The sequence below is a fragment of the Drosophila ananassae genome, chromosome 3R, assembly GCF_017639315.1.
Source record: "Drosophila ananassae strain 14024-0371.13 chromosome 3R, ASM1763931v2, whole genome shotgun sequence".
In the NCBI taxonomy this organism is placed as follows: Eukaryota; Metazoa; Arthropoda; class Insecta; order Diptera; family Drosophilidae; genus Drosophila; species Drosophila ananassae.
Window position 1 is genome coordinate 18937334 of NC_057930.1, and position 24252 is coordinate 18961585.

General features: G+C 42.7%; 1 protein-coding gene across 5 annotated transcripts; it reads left to right on the plus strand.

Annotated features, from left to right (window-relative positions):
- Nucleotides 1-636: 636 nt before the first annotated feature.
- Nucleotides 637-23368, plus strand: LOC6497215 (serine/threonine-protein phosphatase 6 regulatory ankyrin repeat subunit A). 5 transcript variants are annotated; one of them, XM_032451687.2, is made up of 17 exons: nucleotides 666-1799; nucleotides 3246-3347; nucleotides 7132-7233; nucleotides 9090-9206; nucleotides 10958-11050; nucleotides 12132-12345; nucleotides 12758-13053; nucleotides 13107-13409; nucleotides 13473-14900; nucleotides 14959-15495; nucleotides 15556-15762; nucleotides 15919-16612; nucleotides 18951-19180; nucleotides 20061-20189; nucleotides 20733-20841; nucleotides 22265-22482; nucleotides 22618-23368. In XM_032451687.2, the coding sequence occupies exons 1-17, from the start codon at nucleotides 1419-1421 to the stop codon at nucleotides 22621-22623; spliced, it is 5166 nt and encodes a 1721-aa protein (XP_032307578.1). In that variant the 5' UTR covers nucleotides 666-1418; the 3' UTR covers nucleotides 22624-23368. The 5 variants fall into 5 exon arrangements, with proteins under 5 accessions (XP_032307579.1, XP_032307578.1, XP_032307581.1 ...); XM_032451690.2 differs by lacking the exons at nucleotides 18951-19180; nucleotides 22618-23368 and adding exons at nucleotides 17011-17097; nucleotides 18300-18511 and having other exon boundaries at nucleotides 22265-22606; XM_032451689.2 differs by lacking the exon at nucleotides 22618-23368 and adding an exon at nucleotides 17011-17097 and having other exon boundaries at nucleotides 22265-22606.
- Nucleotides 23369-24252: the final 884 nt, after the last annotated feature.

Genomic DNA, 24252 nt, shown 5'->3' on the forward strand with positions numbered 1-24252 from the left:
AATTAGTACTGTTTTGATTGACTTAAAGATAATTAATAAGGCATAAGAATCAGAATAGACATATATAACACATTTAGATCATTTATACATGTGCTAGGTTAAATTTAAAATATCTACAATATAAACTAGCAGTTATGGCTATAAGTAATAAGCAGAGTTTAATATAATGTTTAACATCAGATGCAAAATTCTCTTCTACTCTTAAGGGTTTCTCATGGATTTTCCATTTTCTCCAAAACTTTAAGAATCCTATATTATTTACCTTGGAAAATCCACCAAATTGAAGTGCCGCTACTCCACTTTCTCTGCCTAATTACACCTGCAGACGCTCATTTGGATTTTCCGCAATGATTTTGTTTTGGATTCCTTTGGACCATCAATTGAGCAATTAAGGAAATCCTAACGAAAGGTGGCCGCCGGCTGAGATTTGGCGCCAAAAAATGTTATTTGCCAAAACCGGAGTGGGGATTCAACAATTGTAAACAAACGCTTGCGCGGATGCCAGGATGGCTTACCATTTTCGGGCTTTCGCCGGAGCGTCCTTCGTCTTGGCAGTTTCGTCGTGTTGCCAAGGCGCCCAACCAGGACCGCCGAGTGGCAGGCCGAGTTTTTCCGCTCGAGCTCCTGGGAAAACTCAACTCGATGGGGAAATGAGTTTGGCAAATCAGAAACTCGCAGACGCTCGTGGCAAACGGTTGTTGGTTGCTCCCAAGACTTGGGCCCCAAAAAGAAAGCACAATATCAAGTGCCAGTGGCTAAGGGGACATTCAGTTGGCCAAAAAAAGGCAATGGGAAAAGTAGAACCAGAAGAAAAAAAAAATATAAAAGGGGGCACCGCCGTTAACGCACACGCAACCAAAGTCATAAAGGGGCTAAACATATAAATTTGTGTAGTAAAAGTGAAGAAAGCGAAAGAATCAAAGTGGAATAATAGCGAGCGGATGTGTTGGCCAGAAGCCATACTAGCTGGAAACGTTTTTTGTTACTCGTCCGTGTTTTGAGTGTATATTTGTCTGTGTGTATGTGTCTCTTGCTGTTTCTGTTGCTGTTGCTTTTGCTGCTACTTGCTTCCTTTTGCTGTTGCCAATGAAAATGCAAATTGTTGGTAACAAATATTGGTAAAATGCGGAGGCCGTAGGAATTTGTGCAATGCGAGTGTGCGAAGCGGAGGAGAGCCTGAAAGTATGCAGCGGAAATTCACAATCCCCCGAATCGCGAACCAAATCAATAATAATACAATAACCGAGCAACATAACATAGATAATGGCAGCATAAACCATTTAACGGCCCAAAGTGTTTAACCTGGAATCCCTGATCCCGGAACCTTTTTGTTCTTATTGTTGTTGTGTAATGTTCTAAAAAGGAAACAGGAAACCCCAGATCGCACCGAAGGCAAGGATACCAGAGCCGTATTCAGGATGTCACAGCCGCGCGGTGGGCGTGGTGGCCGTGGCGGTGCGGGGGGCGCCGGCGTTGGACGCAAGACTCCCTCCTCGCTGACCGGTCCGCCAGATGATTCGGCCACGCCCAGCGAAAGGGCAACTCCGGCCAGTAAAGCCGACTCGGATCCCAAGGACGACAGCTCGAGTAATGGCGACAAGAAGGACATGGACCTCTATCCCGCCCCGAAGCCACCCAGTGCCGGCGCCTCCATTCGGGACACGGCCAACAAAGTCCTCGGACTGGCCATGAAGAGCGAATGGACGCCCATCGAGGCCGAGCTGAAGAAGCTCGAGAAGTATGTGGCCAATGTGGGCGAGGACGGTAACCATATCCCGCTGGCCGGAGTGCACGACATGGTGAGTACTGTACAGTAAGCCATCTGCAGGCTGTTGCGGCGAAAATTTGTAAAATCAATTGTCAGCCAAAGCAGGAATAGGAATCGAAATAAATACAGGAACGGGGTTAACACTGAAAAAAAGGGTAGTTCCAGATATATACCAACTTGTTGAAATAAGAGGTGCAAGAAAATAATATTAAACAAGCTGAAATTTAGTAAAGAAAGTATATATTGAAGGGAAGACTATTATAACGAACCTAAGTGAGAATATTGGTAAGAATTTTGGTAAGAAAATAGGAAGATTTAGGAAAGACATGTTCAAATTAAAATAGACATTATTTATTTGAAAGGCAAACATAATTATTTAAAGTGTAGTTGATGTATAAACGTCGCCCTTATCAACGTCGTCGGCATTTTCCCATTTCTGGTTGTTTACCAGCCAAAATAACGACACACAGGGCCCAGGAACTGGAGGCCAGAAAACAGAAAGAAAAACCAAACATTCAAAAAAGCTAAAAACAGAAAAACAGAGGCCGGGAGAGAATGAATGTTATTTGATAGCGCGTCCCAAATGTTTGGCTGCCAAGGCGATGGCTTGGCTTTGAGTTTCCGGCTCGGTCTCTGGCTTCCCAAGCCAGCTCCCAACTCTGAGCTGTGAGTTTTGGGGAGTCCTGCCACAAGTTGCGCTGACTACCTGCCCAATAAACTCATAAAACATCGAACAATTGAAGCGCTTCGATTTCAATTTACCATAAACGGTATCAAGCGAAAAAGTCGTTGACATAAAATTAACGTTGAACAGTCGAGGGCGGCGGAACCGCTAATGAAATGCGGGGGAGGTGCAAACGTAAAAGGGTTGGAATTGCTATGCTACCATTTCAGATTGTCTGCCAGACTAGACTGAGCCCGAGACAATATTTGCATAAATATGGCCCAGACGAGGGCTAGAGTTTTTCTATTTTTGGCATAGTTATTTTCGCTTTTTCGAGGGCTCTAGGCCCTTTAGGGTTTGGCGCTTAGTTCTTGGCTTGATGGGTTTTTGGGGTTCTTGATTTCGTTTTAATGACGGGACAATCAGAGACAATTGAGATTAGAATATAGCGCGGGAGTGGCCAATTCTATCATAATGATGCATGCAATTCTAATTTCTGCCTATCAATCAGGTCAAGAGCTAACATATCTTGGTTATACTTTTTGTTTTACAATCTAACGCTAAATATAATATAAATAATAATTGAAATAAAAGCTTTAAAGTTAGCAGGAAATAAAACTTATAAAATATTTTTAAATGAAATATAATAAATATTTTTGAATTCTAAGAGATACTTCTTATAGATGAACTTTGTTTACCGCCTATTTGATTTTATTGGCGATTAATAATGGGAATACTTGTCATTTATCTTTATACCATACATATTTTTAAGTTTTTTAGATGTAAATGCCATTTTTAAATTATTTCTTTCAGAACACCGGCATGACTCCATTGATGTACGCAACCAAGGACAACAAGACGGCCATAATGGATCGCATGATTGAACTTGGTGCCGATGTGGGTGCCCGAAACAACGTAAGTGTTTGCCGGGAAAATTCTTGGAATTATTTAAAGCAAGCTCCATGTGGAGTGTAGCCAAATTTAGAAGCCGGCCAGCTGTTTCAGCCAAGATCGGCGAAACAAAAGCCTCTGAAATTGTGTCAAATCAATAAAAGCCGCATAATTAAATCTCGAGCGGGGCGTCAGTGGGTGAAGCCGACATCCACCCACAACTACGCACGATACTCACGCACCACTCACCCGAAGGCACTATGTCTCAATACCTCAATCCCTCAATGGGTCAACCGAACCGAGCTTGGCCAATGGCCGAGTCTCGAGTGGAGTTTCCCTGAATTGAGTCGAGTCGACTTTGGTTTTTCGCCAAAAACCCCAAAATAAACCACATCACGCGAAAGTCGGCATGGGAATTTCCTTAAAGGTCCTTGGGCGAAAGTCAAAATTAATATTCTAGGGAATTACTGGTGGTATAGGGTTAAGTCTCCGACAAAGATTTGCATTTTGTTTAATTTAAACAGCTTACATGGATTTTCTTAAAGCTACATTCTGATTTCCATATTTGCCTTTAAATTTTCATTTAAAGTACTGGCTCCAATTAAAACTCACTTAAATCAAATAAGCCCAGAAAAGAGGTTAACAAGTGAAGATGAAAGGTCAGCGCTGATGCTTATCCTGATTTCTTTCGCCATTTGCCATCGTGATTATGGCCAATTCTCGTTTCGATGTCAGCAGCCGTGGGCAGGCCCTCCAATGAAGTGAGCAGTTTGGGCATCGTTGCCCATTAAGTCCGCCCGCTAACAATTGGCCGATTTTGTCGGCCAGCTCAGCTCAGCCCGGCCAGCTTTGCATGCCGCAATTACTTAGCACATTTCATTTGAAGTTGGGCTTTGCTTCTTTTCTTTTTTTGGCTGACCATTCACATGTCCGTACGTATATGCGTACTTCAGGGCCAGAAACGATAAAATCCTTGACCTAATTACAAAATAATTGTTGCCAAACCTGAGCAGACATGGCCAATTGAATTACCAAAACAAACATAGTAACTTTAATTTTCTCACCCTTGCCGGAAAAATATTCATAAAGCATTATAGTTTCTTTATGAAGTTTTGAGAGTCTTGAGTTTGAGAATGTTAGGATTTTGCAATGATTTTTTTAGTAATTCTAATCTTAAATTTGTTTGTAAAGAAAATAGACTTTAAGATTTATAATAAAGATAGGTATATTTTGTTAAGAAAAACCTATCAGAATTAAAATTTTGATCCCCTTGAACTGCTCACATAATATTCTTTATCCTTTAGTTAGTTAGTAAGTCCTCTCCCCAAACAGTAGATCAAGTATTACCTCATCTGACCACTAATTCGTTTGTCACTGCAAAGGTCACACCTGCTTTTATGTTACACTATCATCCTGATCTCATTATAAAAGCCACACCTCACGTGCATCATTACTCTTTTGGTTCGCAAATGTCACTCCGTGACTTACAGAGATAATATTATTTGCACCGCCCCTCCCCAGCAGGCCTAATGAATTAAAAACTTGACTTGGGCCGGGAATACTGTTTATTGCATTTATAATTTGCAACTTATCTAACTGTCAGACCAGGCCTAAGTAATTCACTCTCAACACGACAGCTCCAGGACCATTATGACCATTGTAAAGTATATCCTTACTCGTATGATGTAACGCCGGACTAATTAACATTTTTAACTTTTCAACTCCAAGGAGTCTTTGTATTATTTCATTTTTTTTTGGAAAGCCAAGGGCCTGTTGGCAACACCTCCTTGCAACTTAAAAGCCAATTAATCAAGCACATGACTCCGATGTACGCCCAGTTGGCCAAAACTCCGTTTGCACCTCGAGGTCCTTGCGGCCTGACCTTTCGAGTGGCCGAAACGTCGACGTCCTCGACGTCAGACGCGACTTCCGCTACATTTTTATAGCCGGTGGCGTCATTAATATGCAATTTTAATTAAATCCAAGCGAAGCACTTCACGCAGTGCCCGCTCCACATGTGCTGTGTGTGCGATGACAGCGTGAAATAAAATGCGGAGTAATGAGGCCGATTCATTTGTCAGGCAATAAAAGTGCGTGCCCTCCCTCTATAATAAAAAGAAGGGGCGAAAATTAATTAACTCCATTAGCCGCAAGTGCACATGCAAGGAGCGAAATTCAAATGAGTCGCGTAATGAGGTCTTGCAATTATTTTAAAGCTTCTCCGGAAGGTGTGTGACAACGGGCCAAAATGACTTCATTTGCTGGGCGTCAACGTGCCAGGACATCCACGTGGCACACACATCCACGTCCTCATCCTCATGCACGACTATCTGCAGAAATAAAACAAAATAAAAAGGGAAAAACACCCACGAAACTGGGTCGACCCACCTCTTACGGCCAAAACGGCAAAAATGTGCTGGAAAATTTGCGCTTCCGTTTTGGTTTTGTTTCCGGTTTTTGCTTTCGCCCTGGCCCAACAAACTGACACAAACACTAACTCGAACTCAAACTGAAAACCAAAACACGAGAGACTCCCAAACAAACTGGAAGCGGGCTGAAAAGTATGCAAAACAGCGCGTGAAATATTATCTGTCTACCTTGTAGCCCTCGGCTCCTTTAGCTCCTTGGGCCGCCTTGTGGTTCTATGTTTACTTTGGCTTTTTGTTTCGGGCCAACGTCTTGGATTGGCTTTCTGGACATGTGTCAAAGCCGTCGACTGGAAGCCAGTTCGACTGGCTTACTGCCTGGCTGGCGTTTTATGCAAATTAGCAGGGAGCTATGGCCAGAAATAGTCGCAAATAAAACAGGGAAACTTTTAATTTCAAATGCCTCGAATGGAAGACACTCTAACATTTAATTTCAAATGCCTCGAATGGAAGACACTCTAACTAAGGTAGAAAAACAATTGGAAGTCTCTAAAAGGATTCATTTCTTCACGAGATACGTATTTAATTTATTTATAAAAATAAATAATATTATTTTAAGTTATTTGTTTTAAGATTTGTAGTGATTCTGCCTTTGTAAATGCTTATTATAATTTTAAATAAATAACTCTTATTATTAATAATCATATTTACTTTAAGATTAGTAGCCCCATAGCAGCAACTAAACTAACAAACATTCTTCTCACCTTATATGATTTTCTGAAACCTTTGCAATTACCATCCACCAACCTGATGACAAGGCACAAATACCTTTCTTTTTCACTCCCTGCTTACAAATATATACGTAGCTATATATGAAACCAGTTCACTTCCGTTCTGGTTGAGAACAATGGGGAGGCTTAGGTATAAATTAAGCCCACGGCACACGGGGCGTATGTGTAACATGCTGCGTTATGGCTTATTATATAAAGCAGCAATAAATATTGCCTCATGCCCCAATTCACATGTGAGTCACTTGACATCACTCCAAGCCATCTAAGCCATGGCTAGAATTCAACACTTCATGCAAGACGTTATCTTAAAGTACTTTTCGTTTCGGTGATTTGCTCAGGGTCACATTTTGGTTTAGTTTTTTGTATTTTTTGGAGGAGCAGTTGATGCAGTTTTTGCATGTGAGGTTTTTGGGGGTCGGTTGGGCTGTGGCCATTAAGAAATGTCCGTAAGTGAAAGTCCGCATGCAAGATTGTGGCTTAAGTAATCAACCACCGGCCACACCTTTGCCTTTCCCTTTACATGCAAAACTAACCGTCCAACCGACTTTGACCCATTGAACTGACCCAGCTCCCTCATTTCATTTGCGGTGGGATGGGGTGTTTCCTGCCAATGAATTGCAATTGATTTCTCCCACTCTTATTCTCTTGCAGGATAATTATAATGTGCTACACATTGCGGCAATGTATTCGCGTGAGGATGTCGTCAAATTGTTGCTAACAAAACGCGGTGTCGATCCCTTCTCCACCGGTGGCGTGAGTATTCCAATAGCATTATACTATATATCTGGGGCTATACATTCATTGTGAGTCAGGAAAAATATTCTGTAATAGCTGGCGCCGCGACACGTCAAGCGACACTCTCGATTCTCAAGTCCCAGGACTTTCCAGGGCTTCGAGTGTCGAGTTGAGGAAATTGCTGCATACCTTGAGGCTGCTGTCAGCTCGATTCGCGGGCAATTAGCGGCCATTAGACGCATATTTCATTTGACTAAAACACAACAAAACAAAAAAACGGTCAAGAAACATGAAATCAAAGGTCAGAGCCTAGAAGCCGAGAAGATGCAACTTTGTGGCTCGCATGTTGCATGTGACTTTGGCGGAGCCCGGCAATTAACTGGCGACAAGGTTAAGATGGTAATGTCTAGGCCCCGATTAAAGCCACTGCTGCTACTCAAAGAGCCGACCTCTCAAAGTAAACAAACCTCTGCAGTGGTTGCCAGGATATTCAAGTTTAAAGTTTCTGTTATTTAAGGAAGTATATTAGAAGGTTTTAGAAGAAAGAAGTAAGAAGGCGGAAAAGTTCTTTATATTCTTAGAAGGCTTAGGAGGGTCTATCTAAGGGTAACTAAATGGAAAATTTGGGTGTTATAATTTGATCTATATAATAGAAATTTTAGAGCCGATAGATTCTAGTTTCTAAAGAGCAATTCTGCCCTTTAATTATGGTAAAATGGGTGGACAATAAAACTAAATGCGAAAAAGGGAAGTTCGTTTTAGAAACAAGCTGAATTCATATACCCTTTATTAAAAACTGATCTTAAAGATTGGACTTATTACGGCCTCTTTATAATCTGAATATCCTTACATTTTGTTGATAAATATATAAATATTAAAATTGTAATACAATTTTTTATACGACAAGATATAAGGCTTCATTTTTAGTTGAAAAGAAAAACACATATTTAGCAGCTTTAGCAAATAATCAACATAAAACAATTTCTTACATTAAAAAAACATAAACAACATTATAACTTTTTTTTTTAATTAGTAAATTAAAATAACAAAGCATACAATTTTAAAAGAAAATGGTAATATGGAATGGAAATATAAAAGAATATGAATAATTTTATGATAATAGTCCTGTCAAGCCTGTAATTATTGCACCCTGTTTCATTTTTCGTGTCGCCATTAATTTGGCTTTCTTCATTTTTCTTCTTCGCCGCAATGAGTTCGAGACTTGGTGATTTAGGGGGCGTGGGCTTGCCAAAATTACTGATGGTTATCAGAAGAGAGCTCCCGCAGACCGGGGCCGGAACGGAACGGAATAGAGACGGCATGTGCGCCAGAAGCGAGACGGGCAGATGCAGAAATTTTTGTTTTAGCAACAGCCAAGTTTGAAGTGTGCCGTTGGCGTGTGTGCGTGGCAAAGGACTCCTCATCCACATCCACATCCAAATCCGACACCTGGCCGTACACCTTATGCCTCCACACACCCCACCGGGGACGCTTCCATCTCCCTCGAACCCATTGCGGCCTGTCAGTGGGAGTTCTTTATTTTTTTTATTTAGTTTTTTTTTTTTTTTTTGGGCTGTCAATCTGTGATATGAGAGAGAGAGGCAAAAAAGAAAAATGACACGAAATGTGCTTATAAACGCAAAAACGAGCCACTCGCCTATTCAGTAGCAAATGGGATTTTGAAGCGAATGGGAACAGCCAGTTAGCCAGGCCTCAGTCGAGGGTGTGAACATTAAACCACATAGCGCAGCATTAACATTTTTCCGGCCCTATATCGATAAGTGAGACCCAACCAATAAGGGCGTCAATACTCGTAATTCAAGAATTATTATTGATAATAAATAATACCCATATATATTCCCAATTTTTTCTAGTCGCGTTCACAAACTGCGGTGCATTTGGTGTCGAGTCGGCAAACCGGAACTGCCACAAATATCCTGCGCGCTCTTCTTGCGGCTGCTGGCAAGGATATTCGCTTAAAGGCGGACGGCGTAAGTGTGACCATGTGTGCTTGACAGTGTGTTGGTGTGACTGAGTTCATGTGTGTCTGTGTGTGAGCCACTGGGGGAGCCACAAGTGTTGGCAGCTCAATTGATGCCGAATTATCTCCTCAGGCAATGGCTTCGCTTCCTCAAAACTGAGTTCATTGCGAAGTGGAGTGCTCTCGAGGCTCTAGTGCCAGGCGGTGCCAACGTAAACAAAGACTTAATAAAAATCGCCAAAAAATATATACCTATACCAATAACAGCAACAACTACTACTCCAAGAGAAGCTAGTAACATAAAGCAAACAGAATTTGTGGAAAAATCGATATGCAAAAAACGCCCCCCTTAAATGCATTTCGACTGCCTGGAAATCTTAAAAGCCCCCAAAAATATGATTGCGTCCATTACACAGAGACTAAAAAATAGTTGTAGGAGAATATAAATATTAAACTTTGTTTGTACTCTGTTACTCTAAGTACTCTGAGATAAGTTTTTTAATCGCGTACTAAATATTTTAAATTTAAATTTCACGTTTAACCTATTGATTAAGGATCCAGTAGGCATACAGGTCGTATTGTGTTCCAAGAAAACGCATAAGTGTATGCTACAATATTTTCTCTTTGATGAAGTGGTGGAGAAGTTTTAGGTATAATACAGTTTCTTATTTATTAAACAAAATTTTAACCTTTCTAATCAATTATTATTGAAAATAAACTTTTATTTTTGAGTTCCCCCTTAAATTATTCCACATTTTCCACACTGTATCAATGAGCTTTGCCTTCATTCAGAGTTGAATTACCATCGGCATTGTCGTCCCAGTCTGATTAACTAGCATTGGCTAACCGAACTCTAGGCCTGCTGGATCCTGTGCCTCCAGCCTGCCCCCCCGAAGGCACCTCAACTGAAATGCGGAACTATTTGTCGCATCACGTGCACGTGTGCAAATGCACAGGCGATATTTCCATTACGCACGCGAGGGGAGCGCATAAATTTCCACCGAATTGCCATCGAGGGATTTGTGAGGAGCTGTCAGGGAGGTGGTGGTGATTGGAGGGAAATCGGGTGGCAGTGCCACCGATTGATTGTCTAGACAAAATGCTTACCCACCTCGATTTGCGCCCCGATGGCTGCGGCAAATGGCAAACAGCAACTTGATTTAAATCAATTAGAGTGAGGTGGAATGGCACTGTCAGGCGAAATTAGCCGGATGAAGTATTTAGCTTCCGATGCCATTCACTTCGGATCGGGTTCGGTTCGATTCGATTTGGTTTCGATACGCTTGCTTTTCCATTTTCCTCACGCATTCCCTGGATATACGACCTGCCACGATGTGTATCGGTGGAGTTTCTCTCGAGGGCGCTAAACTCGTTGCCAACAACAAACAAATAACAAACAGAGGAGAACTTTACCAAAAAAAAAGGGGGTCAAGTCGCTGTACAACTTGATTTACTCGCTTTTGGTTTTTGGTAGATAGGAATAATGACTCCCCGTCACGCCCCTGCCCCCTCCTCCTACTCATCCTCCTGCCCCCTTGGCAGTTTCAAAGTTGAAGCGCCAAAGTTGCGAACTTGGCTAAAAATAGAGAAACATGTTGCCGTTAACACTTGAGGCTTGAATTGGCTAATTGGTTATTTATGATTATGTGATGTGCGAGTGTGTTAGTTCTCTAAAATGTATGTGTGTGTGTGTCGGCTTATCCTAATTGGCCATACTAAACTAAAATAAGGTAAACTAACCTATCTCTCACCTTTACTTAGCGTGGCAAAATCCCATTGCTCCTGGCCGTCGAGTCGGGTAATCAGTCCATGTGCAGAGAACTCCTGGCGGCACAAACGGCGGACCAACTAAAGGTAAGTTATCAGCCAAGCTCGGACTAAATCTCCGGGCAATTCGCACCCTTTAACACCTAAAAATACCTCAGCCATTTAGCAAGTTTTTCAGCTTTGAAAGTATGTGTCTTGAAAGTAAAATAATCTAATAAATTGTAAGTAAAAGTCCAGGTTTTAGAAAACTTTTCATGGTAATCAAATACTTCTTTTAACTTTAAACTAAATCATTTATAATCTCTTCCACTCTGTCAATCAAAACGTCCAACAGAGGCTTATAAAAATGTCCACTTAAACTGCTAGTTAAGACTAGAATTAAAACCCCGTGACAGGGCTTAAAAAAACAAAAACTTGATTAAGATTGCAAACAGACTTTCAAGCCCGTCCCCAGGGTGCCAATCAAAGTGTCCGGCTCGGCTGTCGGAGAATGTCCACACGGACCTTTTTGCCTTGAACTGTCGCGCTAAACCCACTGGGTAAATAAATCAAAAATGCAAATTTTCCGCCCTCGGGTACGCACAGGTAAATTATGGCGATGGAATGCAGGTGAAAAGTGCAACAGTGCGCCGACATTGGCAAAGTTTGTGCGATTTTCAATCAGAACTTGAAGTGCAACACATGCCAAGAGCAGTGCGTGTTGATTAAATTAACCAAAGCGGGCTAGTTGCGGGCCAGCTATTTGGGCTATGAGGGGTTCAAGTTAAAGTTAAAGTTACACCTGACTTTGGCCGCTTCGGCTTCGGCACGCAATCAGCCGGCAAAAGGCAACCAAACTGGGTCAAAAGCCAGGCGAAAACGCAGCTAAGTCGTGGGGATGGGCATCTGATTTGCATAGCCCAAAATAAATTTGTTTTATATAAAGTGCAGTCTCATACACTCAACAAAATTATTTACCGAAAGAGCTTAAAAAATTTACGAATCAATGAAGCTCTAATCATCGTCAAATAGTTTAAGAAGTGCGTTTTTGAATTTTGAATTATAATCCAGAAGCTTGGAAAGCTAACTAATTTTAAGAGAAACCACTACAAATTTTAATCGATTTTCTGTTTGCATATTTTTTTCCGAGTGCAGTCTCATGCTCGTATTTCGTTCCCTTTCCCCCCAGGCAACGACGGCCAATGGAGACACGGCCTTGCATTTGGCCGCCAGACGGCGGGACGTGGACATGGTCCGCATCCTGGTCGACTATGGAACGAATGTGGACACGCAGAACGGGGAGGGGCAGACGCCTCTCCACATCGCCGCCGCCGAAGGTGATGAGGCCCTCCTCAAGTACTTCTATGGCGTGCGCGCCTCAGCGTCCATTGCGGACAATCAAGGTGAGTCCCAGGTCCGCCGAAAACTAGGCCAAGGTTGGCCCATGAAATGAGATATAAGGAGATATTATTCGGAAACATTTGGGATTACATTTCAATTTAAATTTATTATAGTTTGTCTTTCAACTTCCGCTTAAAATGGGTGTACTTAATTTTGTTTGAATCAAGTTCCTAAGTATTCCTATGTTTTTTTTTAGATATATTTAATTTCTTTATATGGAATTCTGAAATACCTGAACCATTTATATATTAATTTATTTAATTGAAAATCTTAGACAAGGCAACAGTGCGTATGAGTGATGGAAACATCTTTCACTCCTTTAAAGTAGAGTTATGCCAATTTCTTTGATTTGAAATGAAATAGCTCAAATTGTTAAACAGTCAATAATACATATATTATCCTTATCCTGCCCAGATCGCACTCCGATGCACTTGGCCGCCGAGAATGGGCACGCGCACGTCATCGAGATACTGGCCGACAAGTTCAAGGCGAGCATCTTCGAGCGCACCAAGGATGGCAGCACTCTGATGCACATTGCGTCACTCAACGGTCATGCTGAGTGCGCCACGATGCTCTTCAAGAAGGGCGTGTACCTCCACATGCCCAACAAGGACGGAGCCCGAAGTATCCACACCGCCGCCGCCTATGGCCACACGGGCATCATCAATACGCTGCTGCAAAAGGGCGAGAAGGTGGACGTGACCACCAATGTATGTAAAGGACTATTAACTTTGTGTTCATAACCTAAACTACTCTTTCCCAGGACAACTATACCGCACTTCACATAGCCGTAGAGTCGGCCAAACCCGCCGTTGTGGAGACCCTGCTCGGATTTGGAGCCGACGTCCATGTCCGGGGCGGCAAGCTCCGCGAAACCCCTTTGCATATCGCAGCTAGGGTCAAGGATGGCGACAGATGCGCCCTCATGCTGCTTAAGTCAGGGGCTAGCCCCAACCTGACCACCGACGACTGTCTCACCCCGGTCCATGTGGCTGCCCGTCATGGCAACCTGGCCACGCTGATGCAGCTGCTCGAGGACGAAGGCGACCCTTTGTACAAGTCAAATGTGAGTTGAAAATAAACTATAAACTTTAACCACTTCTAACAAGCCTTTTCCTTTCTTTTCCAGACCGGGGAAACCCCTCTGCACATGGCCTGCCGGGCATGCCACCCGGAGATAGTCCGACATCTGATCGATACCGTAAAGGAGAAGCATGGCCCTGACAAGGCTACTACGTACATCAACTCGGTGAACGACGACGGCGCCACGGCGTTGCACTACACCTGCCAAATCACCAAGGAGGAGGTGCGCATCCCAGAGTCCGACAAGCAGATTGTGAGGATGCTCCTCGAAAACGGAGCGGATGTCACGCTGCAGACGAAGAATGCGCTGGAGACGGCTTTCCACTACTGTGCCGTGGCCGGTAATAATGATGTGCTGATGGAGATGATCTCGCACATGAATCCCACGGACATCCAGAAGGCTATGAACCGTCAATCATCGGTGGGATGGACACCGCTGCTGATTGCCTGCCATCGGGGGCACATGGAGCTGGTGAACAACCTGCTGGCGAATCACGCTCGAGTGGACGTCTTCGATACGGAGGGCAGATCGGCCCTGCACTTGGCCGCCGAGAGGGGGTACCTGCACGTGTGCGACGCCCTGCTGACCAACAAGGCCTTCATTAATTCCAAGTCCCGCGTGGGTCGGACGGCCCTCCACCTGGCGGCCATGAACGGATTTACGCACCTGGTGAAATTCCTGATCAAGGACCACAACGCCGTCATCGACATCCTGACGCTGCGAAAGCAAACGCCGCTCCACCTGGCAGCGGCCAGCGGGCAGATGGAAGTCTGCCAGCTGCTCCTCGAGCTGGGAGCCAACATTGATGCGACCGACGACCTGGGCCAGAAGCCCATCCACGTCGCCGCGCAGAACAACTACTCTGAAGTGGCCAAACTCTTCCTGCAACAGCACCCGTCGCTGGTGAACGCCACCAGCAAGGACGGCAATACTTGTGCCCACATCGCCGCCATGCAGGGATCCGTCAAGGTGATCGAGGAGCTGATGAAGTTCGATCGGTCGGGCGTGATTTCGGCGCGGAACAAGCTAACAGATGCCACGCCCCTCCAGCTGGCCGCCGAAGGTGGTCACGCGGATGTGGTGAAGGCCTTGGTCCGGGCCGGGGCATCCTGTACGGAGGAGAACAAGGCAGGATTTACGGCCGTCCATTTGGCGGCCCAAAACGGACACGGACAGGTCCTGGACGTCCTGAAGAGCACCAACTCCCTAAGGATCAACAGTAAGAAGTTGGGCTTGACGCCGCTCCACGTGGCAGCGTACTACGGACAAGCGGACACGGTCCGGGAACTGTTGACCAGTGTTCCGGCCACGGTCAAGTCGGAAACACCCACGGGACAGAGTCTGTTCGGGGAACTGGGCACGGAGTCGGGGATGACACCACTGCATTTGGCGGCATTTTCCGGAAACGAGAACGTGGTGCGACTGCTCCTCAACTCGGCAGGTGTTCAAGTGGATGCGGCGACCGTTGAGAACGTAAGTGACGGATTGAAGAAGTAGTCGTATATTTATATATATTACGGGCATTTTTTAGGGCTATAATCCACTCCATTTGGCTTGCTTCGGCGGACACATGTCAGTGGTCGGTTTGCTCCTGAGTCGGTCGGCGGAACTCCTCCAGTCGACGGATCGTAACGGCAGGACGGGACTGCACATCGCCGCCATGCATGGACACATCCAGATGGTGGAGATTCTGCTCGGCCAGGGTGCGGAGATCAATGCAACCGATCGTAACGGTTGGACGCCACTGCATTGTGCTGCCAAAGCCGGCCACTTGGAGGTGGTGAAGTTGCTGTGCGAGGCGGGAGCCTCTCCCAAATCGGAGACCAACTACGGATGTGCCGCCATTTGGTTCGCCGCTTCTGAAGGACACAACGAGGTGCTTCGCTACCTGATGAACAAGGAGCACGATACCTATGGGCTGATGGAGGACAAGCGCTTCGTCTACAACCTGATGGTGGTGTCCAAGAACCACAACAACAAGCCCATACAGGAGTTTGTCCTCGTCTCCCCGGCTCCGGTGGATACAGCTGCCAAGCTATCCAATATTTATATCACTCTTTCCACAAAGGTAAGGGTTGGACTTCGAAGTCCTTTTCATATTTTAAATCATCTTTATTTTTAATTTCAGGAAAAAGAGCGTGCCAAGGATCTGGTGGCTGCTGGCAAGCAGTGTGAGACAATGGCCACGGAGCTGTTAGCCCTGGCAGCCGGCTCGGACTCCGCCGGAAAGATTCTGCAAGCCACCGATAAGCGGAACGTGGAGTTTCTCGACGTCCTGATAGAAAACGAACAAAAAGAAGTGATTGCCCATACGGTGGTGCAGCGATACCTGCAAGTGTGTGATGGAGAAATATTTACACATCCTTATATATCCTGGCAGTCTTAAAAAATTCACAACATAAGCTGCAGGGATATATAGATCTTTACATTTTTATTATTCTTTTCAAATTGAACTCATCACAAAACTAAAATGTCCCTTTTTTTCAACTAGGAACTCTGGCATGGAAGTTTGACTTGGGCCTCTTGGAAAATCCTCCTCCTGTTAGTGGCCTTCATCGTCTGCCCACCGGTGTGGATCGGCTTCACCTTCCCGATGGGCCACAAGTTCAACAAGGTGCCCATCATTAAGTTCATGTCGTACCTCACCTCGCACATTTACCTCATGATCCACCTGAGCATCGTGGGCATAACGCCCATCTACCCGGTGCTCCGGTTGAGTCTGGTGCCCTACTGGTACGAGATCGGGCTCCTCATCTGGCTGAGTGGCTTGCTGCTGTTCGAGCTGACGAATCCGTCAGATAAGTCGGGACTGGGATCCATCAAGGTGCTGGTCCTGCTGCTGGGAATGGCCGGAGTGGGCGTCCATGTGGCGGCCTTTGTGTTCGTCTCGAAGGAGTACTGGCCCACGTTGGTCTACTGCCGGAATCAGTGCTTCGCCCTAGCCTTCCTGCTGGCCTGCGTCCAGATCCTGGACTTTCTGTCCTTCCACCACCTCTTCGGACCCTGGGCCATCATCATCGGGGATCTGCTGAAGGATTTGGCCAGGTTCTTGGCTGTGTTAGCCATTTTCGTGTTTGGCTTTTCCATGCACATAGTGGCCCTGAATCAGAGTTTTGCCAACTTTTCGCCGGAGGATCTGCGCAGCTTCGAGAAGAAGAACCGAAATCGAGGCTACTTCAGTGACGGTAAGTCCAGACGTTTGCTTTGCTTTCTCCCGTCTACTACTTACCTACTTTTGGTTTGATTATCTTTTTGATTTGGAATGTTTTTGTGCAAAACTTCCTCTTTTGAACGTTCAATGTGTCTTGATAAGTATCTGTGTCTGCCTTGAATGAACAAACCAAACAAATCCAATCCAATTTGTGTGTGCTCGATGTTTCACGATAATTAAATAAGTAAATAAGACAAAAGAACCAACTACAACCACATAATACAACAATTGCATGCTCAACAAGTACAAAAAACAGCCTGAACCTCCAACCTTGATGTCGTAATACCAACAATCCTCCCCTACCCTATTGCTCGATTGTCCTTCACTAATATCTATTCTACTCTGATCTGATCTTGAATCCAAACCGAACAGATGACATGCCCACCCCCCGACCTCCGCCCGTGGAGAATTATGTCGATAGTCGCTTCAGCGAATTCCGACGCAAGCACAAGGATGACCGTAAGTCTCCGGAACCCTAGTCACTCCCTGTACCCCCCCACCCTCCTCAAATATATTTTACCCGCCTTTGCATGGCCCCTGTTGGGGCTGACCCTTAACCCCATAACGCCCATAACTATACTGCCGATACTACCGGCATTCGAACTCTTTGCGTTGCCGCCTTCGATGTTGTGCGTAAAGTTTTATGTCGTTTGTTTTCCAGTTCTATGGAAAAGCCACAACTCCGCACCCGCTGCTCGAAATCCTTCGCCTTGCTCGTTTCAGTTACTTTCGTTTTGAGGCATGTTCGCGGGAAAGCCATTTTCCGCATCCTTGATGTTGTGGATCTGTGTTCATAGGTATCCATGCGCTAAGCTTTATTTATTTTTCAACTTATTTTATTATAGTAACTTTTTATTTGTTTCAAGTTTTATTTTTAAATAGAAAGACTTATTTTTGAATTTATTTAAACAATTGAATTATGTTTAATTTTTAGTTTTAAATATGAATATAATAATGCATGCCTTATTTTAAAATGAAATTTTCAAATATTTATTTTCTCGAAACCTTCAATTTTTTTTGGTTATAAATTTACCATTTTCATATTCCTTATTATTTCTTATTTATTTTTTGGAATTTTTATTACCTGATTTATGTCAATGTCTAGCCAAAAACGATACCCATTTGAAAAAAGTGTACAATACTCAAAATTCCAGTACTGCATGTTGATGTTTTAAAAAAAGTCAATTCAAATTCAATAAATCATAATCGATATTACGAAATGCCCGCCTGCCCAGGGCTTTCAGCTTGCGCCGCTTGCCACCACCAAATTCTGCACTCGATATAATCGAAATAATCGAAACCAATCGAATCGAATCGATAACGATACCGCTACTAATACCGATACTCGTATTCGTGAGATATTCGAATTGCTCAGCTGCTGTTGCGATCTGCGAGATGCTGCTTTTGACGTGTTCTATCACTCACCCGCACTCTCCAACAAAAATCTCAAATAAAAATTATTAACAAAAAACCACCAAAAAATATATAACCTTCAAAGTAATCAAAACAATCAAACTCGCACGAACGCCTGTGCCAAGCCGAACCAATTAAAAAATATTCAAATATTTAATCCGTGCAAGCTGCAGCAATGCATACAAAATCGAAAACAATAAAAGAATTAAATAGTTCAGATATTTGAGTAATATTCGGACCCATGTTAGGACCCATGACGCCTTTTCTGGCATTCGAGCGTCTGTTCTTCGCGGTCTTCGGACAGACGACCACCCTGGACATCAATCCCATGCGACACTTGCGTCCCGAGTGGACCGAGGTGCTCTTCAAATTTGTCTTTGGCATCTACTTGTTGGTGTCTGTGGTTGTACTGATTAACCTGCTAATTGCCATGATGTCGGATACTTATCAGCGCATTCAGGTTTGTATCGCCAACCCCACTAATCTGTATTTTCTCTCTCTGCTTTTCCTCTTCCCCTCTTTAATTATAATTTTTCCATTTTAATTTCCATTTTTATTGTTAACTGTTTGTTGTGTGTGCTTTTGAAAACAACCCCAAACTGACCGTCTAAAATTGTAATTGAATTGGCCGAAACTGCGGTTGGTCAATTGGAAAATAATCGACGAATCACAAAAAAATGACAAAAATATATATATTTAACGACCAACCACTTTCCGGGATGGGCGTCCGTTATCTTTTTATTTTTCAAATAATTTCCACGCCGGCCAATATATGCGTGCTGTCCGGGGGTGTCTTTTTTTTTTGTTTTGTCAAAATCGTATCTGTATCTGTATCTGGGGGGGGAGAAAACGTATTGGTATCCGTAAATGTATCTGTATATATGGGGACTCCGACACAGTGCGCATGCATCCGATTAACTCGTTCGAGTTGCTGTTCTTCGCCGTGTTCGGACAAACGACGACCGAGCAGACCCAAGTTGACAAAATCAAAAATGTAGCCACGCCCACTCAACCGTATTGGGTTGAGTACCTGTTCAAAATTGTCTTTGGCATTTACATGTTGGTGTCGGTGGTTGTGCTAATTAACCTGCTGATTGCTATGATGTCAGACACCTATCAACGCATACAGGTAGTATTGCTAAACGGCGCTTTATAACCTAAATACCTTAAGCTCTTGGCCCTCTATTTTTTAATAAACTAATTAAATATATTCTAAGTTAAGTATGTATTTGTATCTATGTTCTTAATTAACCTTAAAGTCTTTTTCAGCTAGCAATGAGTCAAAAAAAAATGTTATCCTTTAGATTAAATAGATTTTTGTAGAGACTTTGGCATTATCTGTAAATCCATCAACTGCCCAGACTTGCAACTTCCAGGTTTTTTCAGGAAAACATTTACTTAGCAATCTGAGAGATACCATTTTTGCGCGCCAGCGAAATAGTATCTCAAGGATGGAAACCACCTGCGTCCTAGTGTAGTACAGTGCAGACAAGCTTTAGTGGATTAGAAGTGTTTCCCAGCTTTTGTGACCAGTGTATTGAGCAAGTCCAAATCTGAAACCAAGTACTGATTTTATGCATGAATCAAAAAAGTATAATATTCTACATTTAGAAAACAATGCTGCATGTTTATGTGTCTGTGTTTTGTCATTAGGACTTAAGTCTCAAGAGATATACCAATAAAGTCGTTAGGTTTTGAATGGGAATTTCGTTGTATAGTTATAAGAGAACCCCCAAGAAATTGCCATTCAAAACAAGCGTCTACATTTGTGTATTTCTATTATAAAAACTTGATTTTTGCAGCTCTTAAGTTACGTATAAAAAACATAAGAAAAAAATGTAAATTCCGAGGCTTTAGCTCACGAAACTCATCTTGTGTATTCCTGTGTTCTTGTTCTTCCCTATATCATGTCTCATCCAAACAACATTCAACATACAACATCGCACACTCCGCAAACAAATACAAAACAATACGAAATATTACGAAAACAAAAACCTATGAAATACTAGGCCCAATCCGACATCGAGTGGAAATTCGGCTTGTCCAAGCTTATTCGCAATATGCATCGCACCACAACAGCGCCCTCGCCGCTTAATTTAGTTACCACCTGGTTTATGTGGATCGTCGAGAAGGTCAAGGTAAAATCTCAGGTGACAACAGTCGCCTCCCAGCCGCTGTCGCTGTCGCTCTATCTATTTCGCTCTGTCTATTTGTATCCTGTATCCTGTTCCTGTATCTGTTTCTGTAACTGTTGACTGCGCAACTACCAGAACCGAGTCTGGACGGGTGTAGTTTGCTGACCTTTTCCCCAACCCATTTAAAGCAATTTGGCAACAACCGCAATGAAGTTACCATCACTGTGAATGCTTTAAGTGTGTTGCCCACAAATCAAACACCACCTCTGGCACTTGGCACTACTACTACTTATTTTCAAAAGACAGTAACTAATCCAAAGAATGGTGGCCTTAATGAGCTACTCTTTAAGTAACATCTAAGGATCACTTACTGTATTCCACCAAAAATATCCTGCACAATGGCACCTACTTGCTTTCGATGTGATTACTGTTTTTGCTGACTGCGTTTACGTTGTGTCTCTTGTCTTGTATGTGAACTATTGTCCTGTGTCTAATGCGCCTTGATTAACCCCAAAAACCTGCAAATCCCACAAATCACGCGTTCAGGCACGCATGAAGAAAAAGAAGCGTCCAAGTCTGGTTCAGATGATGGGAATACGTCAGGCCAGTCCCCGAACGAAAGCCGGCGCCAAATGGCTGTCGAAGATCAAGAAAGGTGAGACATGTATGTATCGCTGCAGGGCTACAACCGCCAAACAATCCCAAGTATCAGGGATCTAAATATCCCATCTGAAGGGTTTTGTAGCTAACAGCGTGTCAGCCCAAGAGTAACTTTTATTCCTAAAACTTATCTGTCCTATCTGTGCTTTCTATCCTCATATCTCATAACTCATAAATACCTTTCTGAACAATCGGCTCGCTCTAGCTCAAAATTCTTTCCGCAACTTTCTACTTTCAAACATTGAGAAAAAAACATCCAAAAATCTAGAATGTGTTATAAAATAATATATTTTTTATAATAGATATCTTTGTGAAAAAAAATAATTATATTTATATATGAAATATTTATGTTGATCTCTTATTTAAAAAATTATAACTTTTTTTTAAATACAATTGTGGCCAATTTCTCTTCGATTCTTGAGCGGAATACCTTAAACGATTTGTAGATAGATTCTAAACCATTATGCATCAAAAAATTAAAATAAAATATTTTGTAGATTTTTCATGATATTTTCTTGGAAAATGATGAACGATGCGTGGGAGGACAATATGGCCCCTAGCGTTGTCTATATCTTGGCCAATTTCCATTTGATTCTTGAGCGGAATACCTTAATCGATTTGTAGATCGATTCCGCATCATTCTGCATCTAAACCTAAGAACAAAATATTTTTTAGATTTTTCGTCATATTTTCTGGGGTATCCCCTTCCAAATGGGGAAACTGCATGGGGGGACAATATGGCCCCCAGCGATGTCTATATCTTGGCCAATTTCCATTTGATTCTTGAGCGGAATACCTCAATCGATTTTTAGATAGATCCCGCGTCATTCTGCATCTAAACCTAAGAACAAAAAATTTTTGGGATTTTTTGTTAAGTTTCATGGGGGATCCCCTTCGAAATCATGAAAAGTGCATGGAAGGACAATATGGCCCCCTGCGATGGCTATATCTTGGGCAATTTTCATCCGATTCTTGAGCGGAATACCTTAAACGATTTGTGGATCGATTCTCCATGATTATGCATCAAAATCTAGAAACAAAAAATTTTTGAGATTTTTTGTCAAAATTTCTGGGGGATCCCCTTAGAAATCATGAAAAGTGCCTGGAGTTACAACGATTCGTAGATTCTCCTCAATTTTGCATCAAAACATGGTAACCAAAAAATTATTTGATAGATTTTCTCCGTTCCAGTGTTTTTTATAATAACTAATACATACCGCTACTCTATCTGGAAGGGTATATCAACTTCGGCTGTACTCGAAGTTAGTTTTTCATTAGTGTTGATTGATTCTGTTGCAATTAAAGTACATTAAAGTTAGGCAACTCTCAAACTGAAATTTTCTTGATTTTTGGATATTTTTCACTCAAAATGCCATTATTTTTTAACAATATCTAACAATATTTTGTGAAATTCCTAGACTCGGTGGCCCTGTCTCAGGTTCATCTCTCACCGCTGGGATCGCAGGCCAGTTTCTCGCAGGCCAACCAGAATCGGATCGAGAACGTGGCCGACTGGGAGGCGATCGCCAAGAAGTACCGGGCGTTGGTGGGCGACGAGGAGGGCGGCTCCCTCAAGGACTCGGATGCGGAGAGCGGATCGCAGGACGGCAGCGGGGCGCCACAGCCGCCGGCACAGGTGGGAAGAAGAGCCGCAGCCGCCATCAAGGCTGCCCCGGAAAACACTAGCGAACAGAAAAAAAAATAAATCACACACGAGACACACTCTGCACACTCCGTTTGGATGGCTTATTAAAAACAATTTCGATTGCAGGTCTAAGCTTCAGCCTCTCTCTTCCAACTATCCTTTCTGACTATCTCTATCTCTTCTACTCGACTATCCAAGAGCCTGTCCTTCTGTACTCCTAAGACCTAACTCTAGCTAACTCTAAGGAATCCTACTTCTAAGCCGCACTTGGGGGATCGTTTTCGCAGACTTCAGCTAATCTAAAAGCTTCAGTTAAGCAAACACGAGTACCAAATTAACCCAGACTTTTGGTTTACCTGGAGTACAAGAAAATAATCCTAAAGCCCTAGAGTTAAGCCCCTCACTATCCTAAACTAACTTTAGCTAGAATATTGAAATTGTTTTGAGTAACTTTTGAAGCGCATCTGAGCCGAGCCTCGTTTATTTTGATATGATTTTGTGTTGGCGATATATATGATGAACGAAACAACAAAACAAGTTTTCCATATTCGAAATTTTATAAAATAAGTCAATTGACGGGTCCTTTTTGGACACCGAATACGTCCATTTTGCCTTGAAACTTTAAAGCGAACTCCTTAAATTTTGTACTAAGCCGAGATTCCGACGACTACCGATCATAACTTTATTTATAATTATACTAGCTGTAAGTATTTGACTTTGGCTTCACTCGGAGCTTGGGAAAACGGTTTTATAATAATATCTCATGATCTCATTGTTTTTGGGTAATTGTCAAGAAACTAAATCCACTTTATTTACTAAGCTTGATTCAATTTTTATAAGAAATGTATGCCTAAAAATTGTTAATTGTAAATAAAAATGTCGTATTTGAAAAAAAAATATATTCCATGGCTTATAATATTACTTTAGATCTAGATTTCCGGAGATTTAGTTAGATTTAAGTGGAGAAATGGTTATTTGTCTACATTACTTATACAAGTGCTTATGATTCTGTAGTATAAGACCACTATTCTACATTACCTCAATTTTAAATAAGTAAAGTATCTTTGACATAATGTAGATAGTTGTTTAGTCCGTTTCACAACCATTTCTTGGCAGTAGCTTCGGTTTTCGGCCTGAAAGTAAAGTTTGCTCTTGCTCTAAGCCAAAAACGTTGAAGGCTTTGTTATAAAAGGACATCCAAATCCTTATTTTTTAAATCTGAAAACTTTAATGGACAGGTTTTTAGCTGGAAATATTCAAATCCCTCTCCAAAAAAGCAGAAGATTCATGATTAATATAATATATGCAGGGAAATACTCTCTGTAAAGATATTAAAATTAAAAATAATAAGAGAGTAAAATGGAATGGCTTGTCAACCTGACACAGACATCACTAGCCGATCAGCAGAAACCGCATCGCAAAACTGACCAAGACCAAGGTGTTGAACTTCGAAATTGCACTTTAATTTGGCTTCAAGCTGCAAGTTGTTGTTTCTGTTGTTGTTTCTGGTGTGGCTTTACCTCGATTCCAGGTGTCACACTCTGTTTAAATGTGTTGAAAACCTCAAGTGGTCGAGTGTTGTTGCTGCTGCACTTGTACTCGTATTATTATACATAATTGCCGCCTGTTGTTGCCGCCTGTTGTTGCCGTCAGTTGACATTGTAGCAGTTGCAGTTGCAGTGGCAGTGGCAGCAGCAATTGCAGTTGCTGTTGCACTTTGCTTGATATTTTCCAAAGATAAGGTGAACGAAAACTAAACAA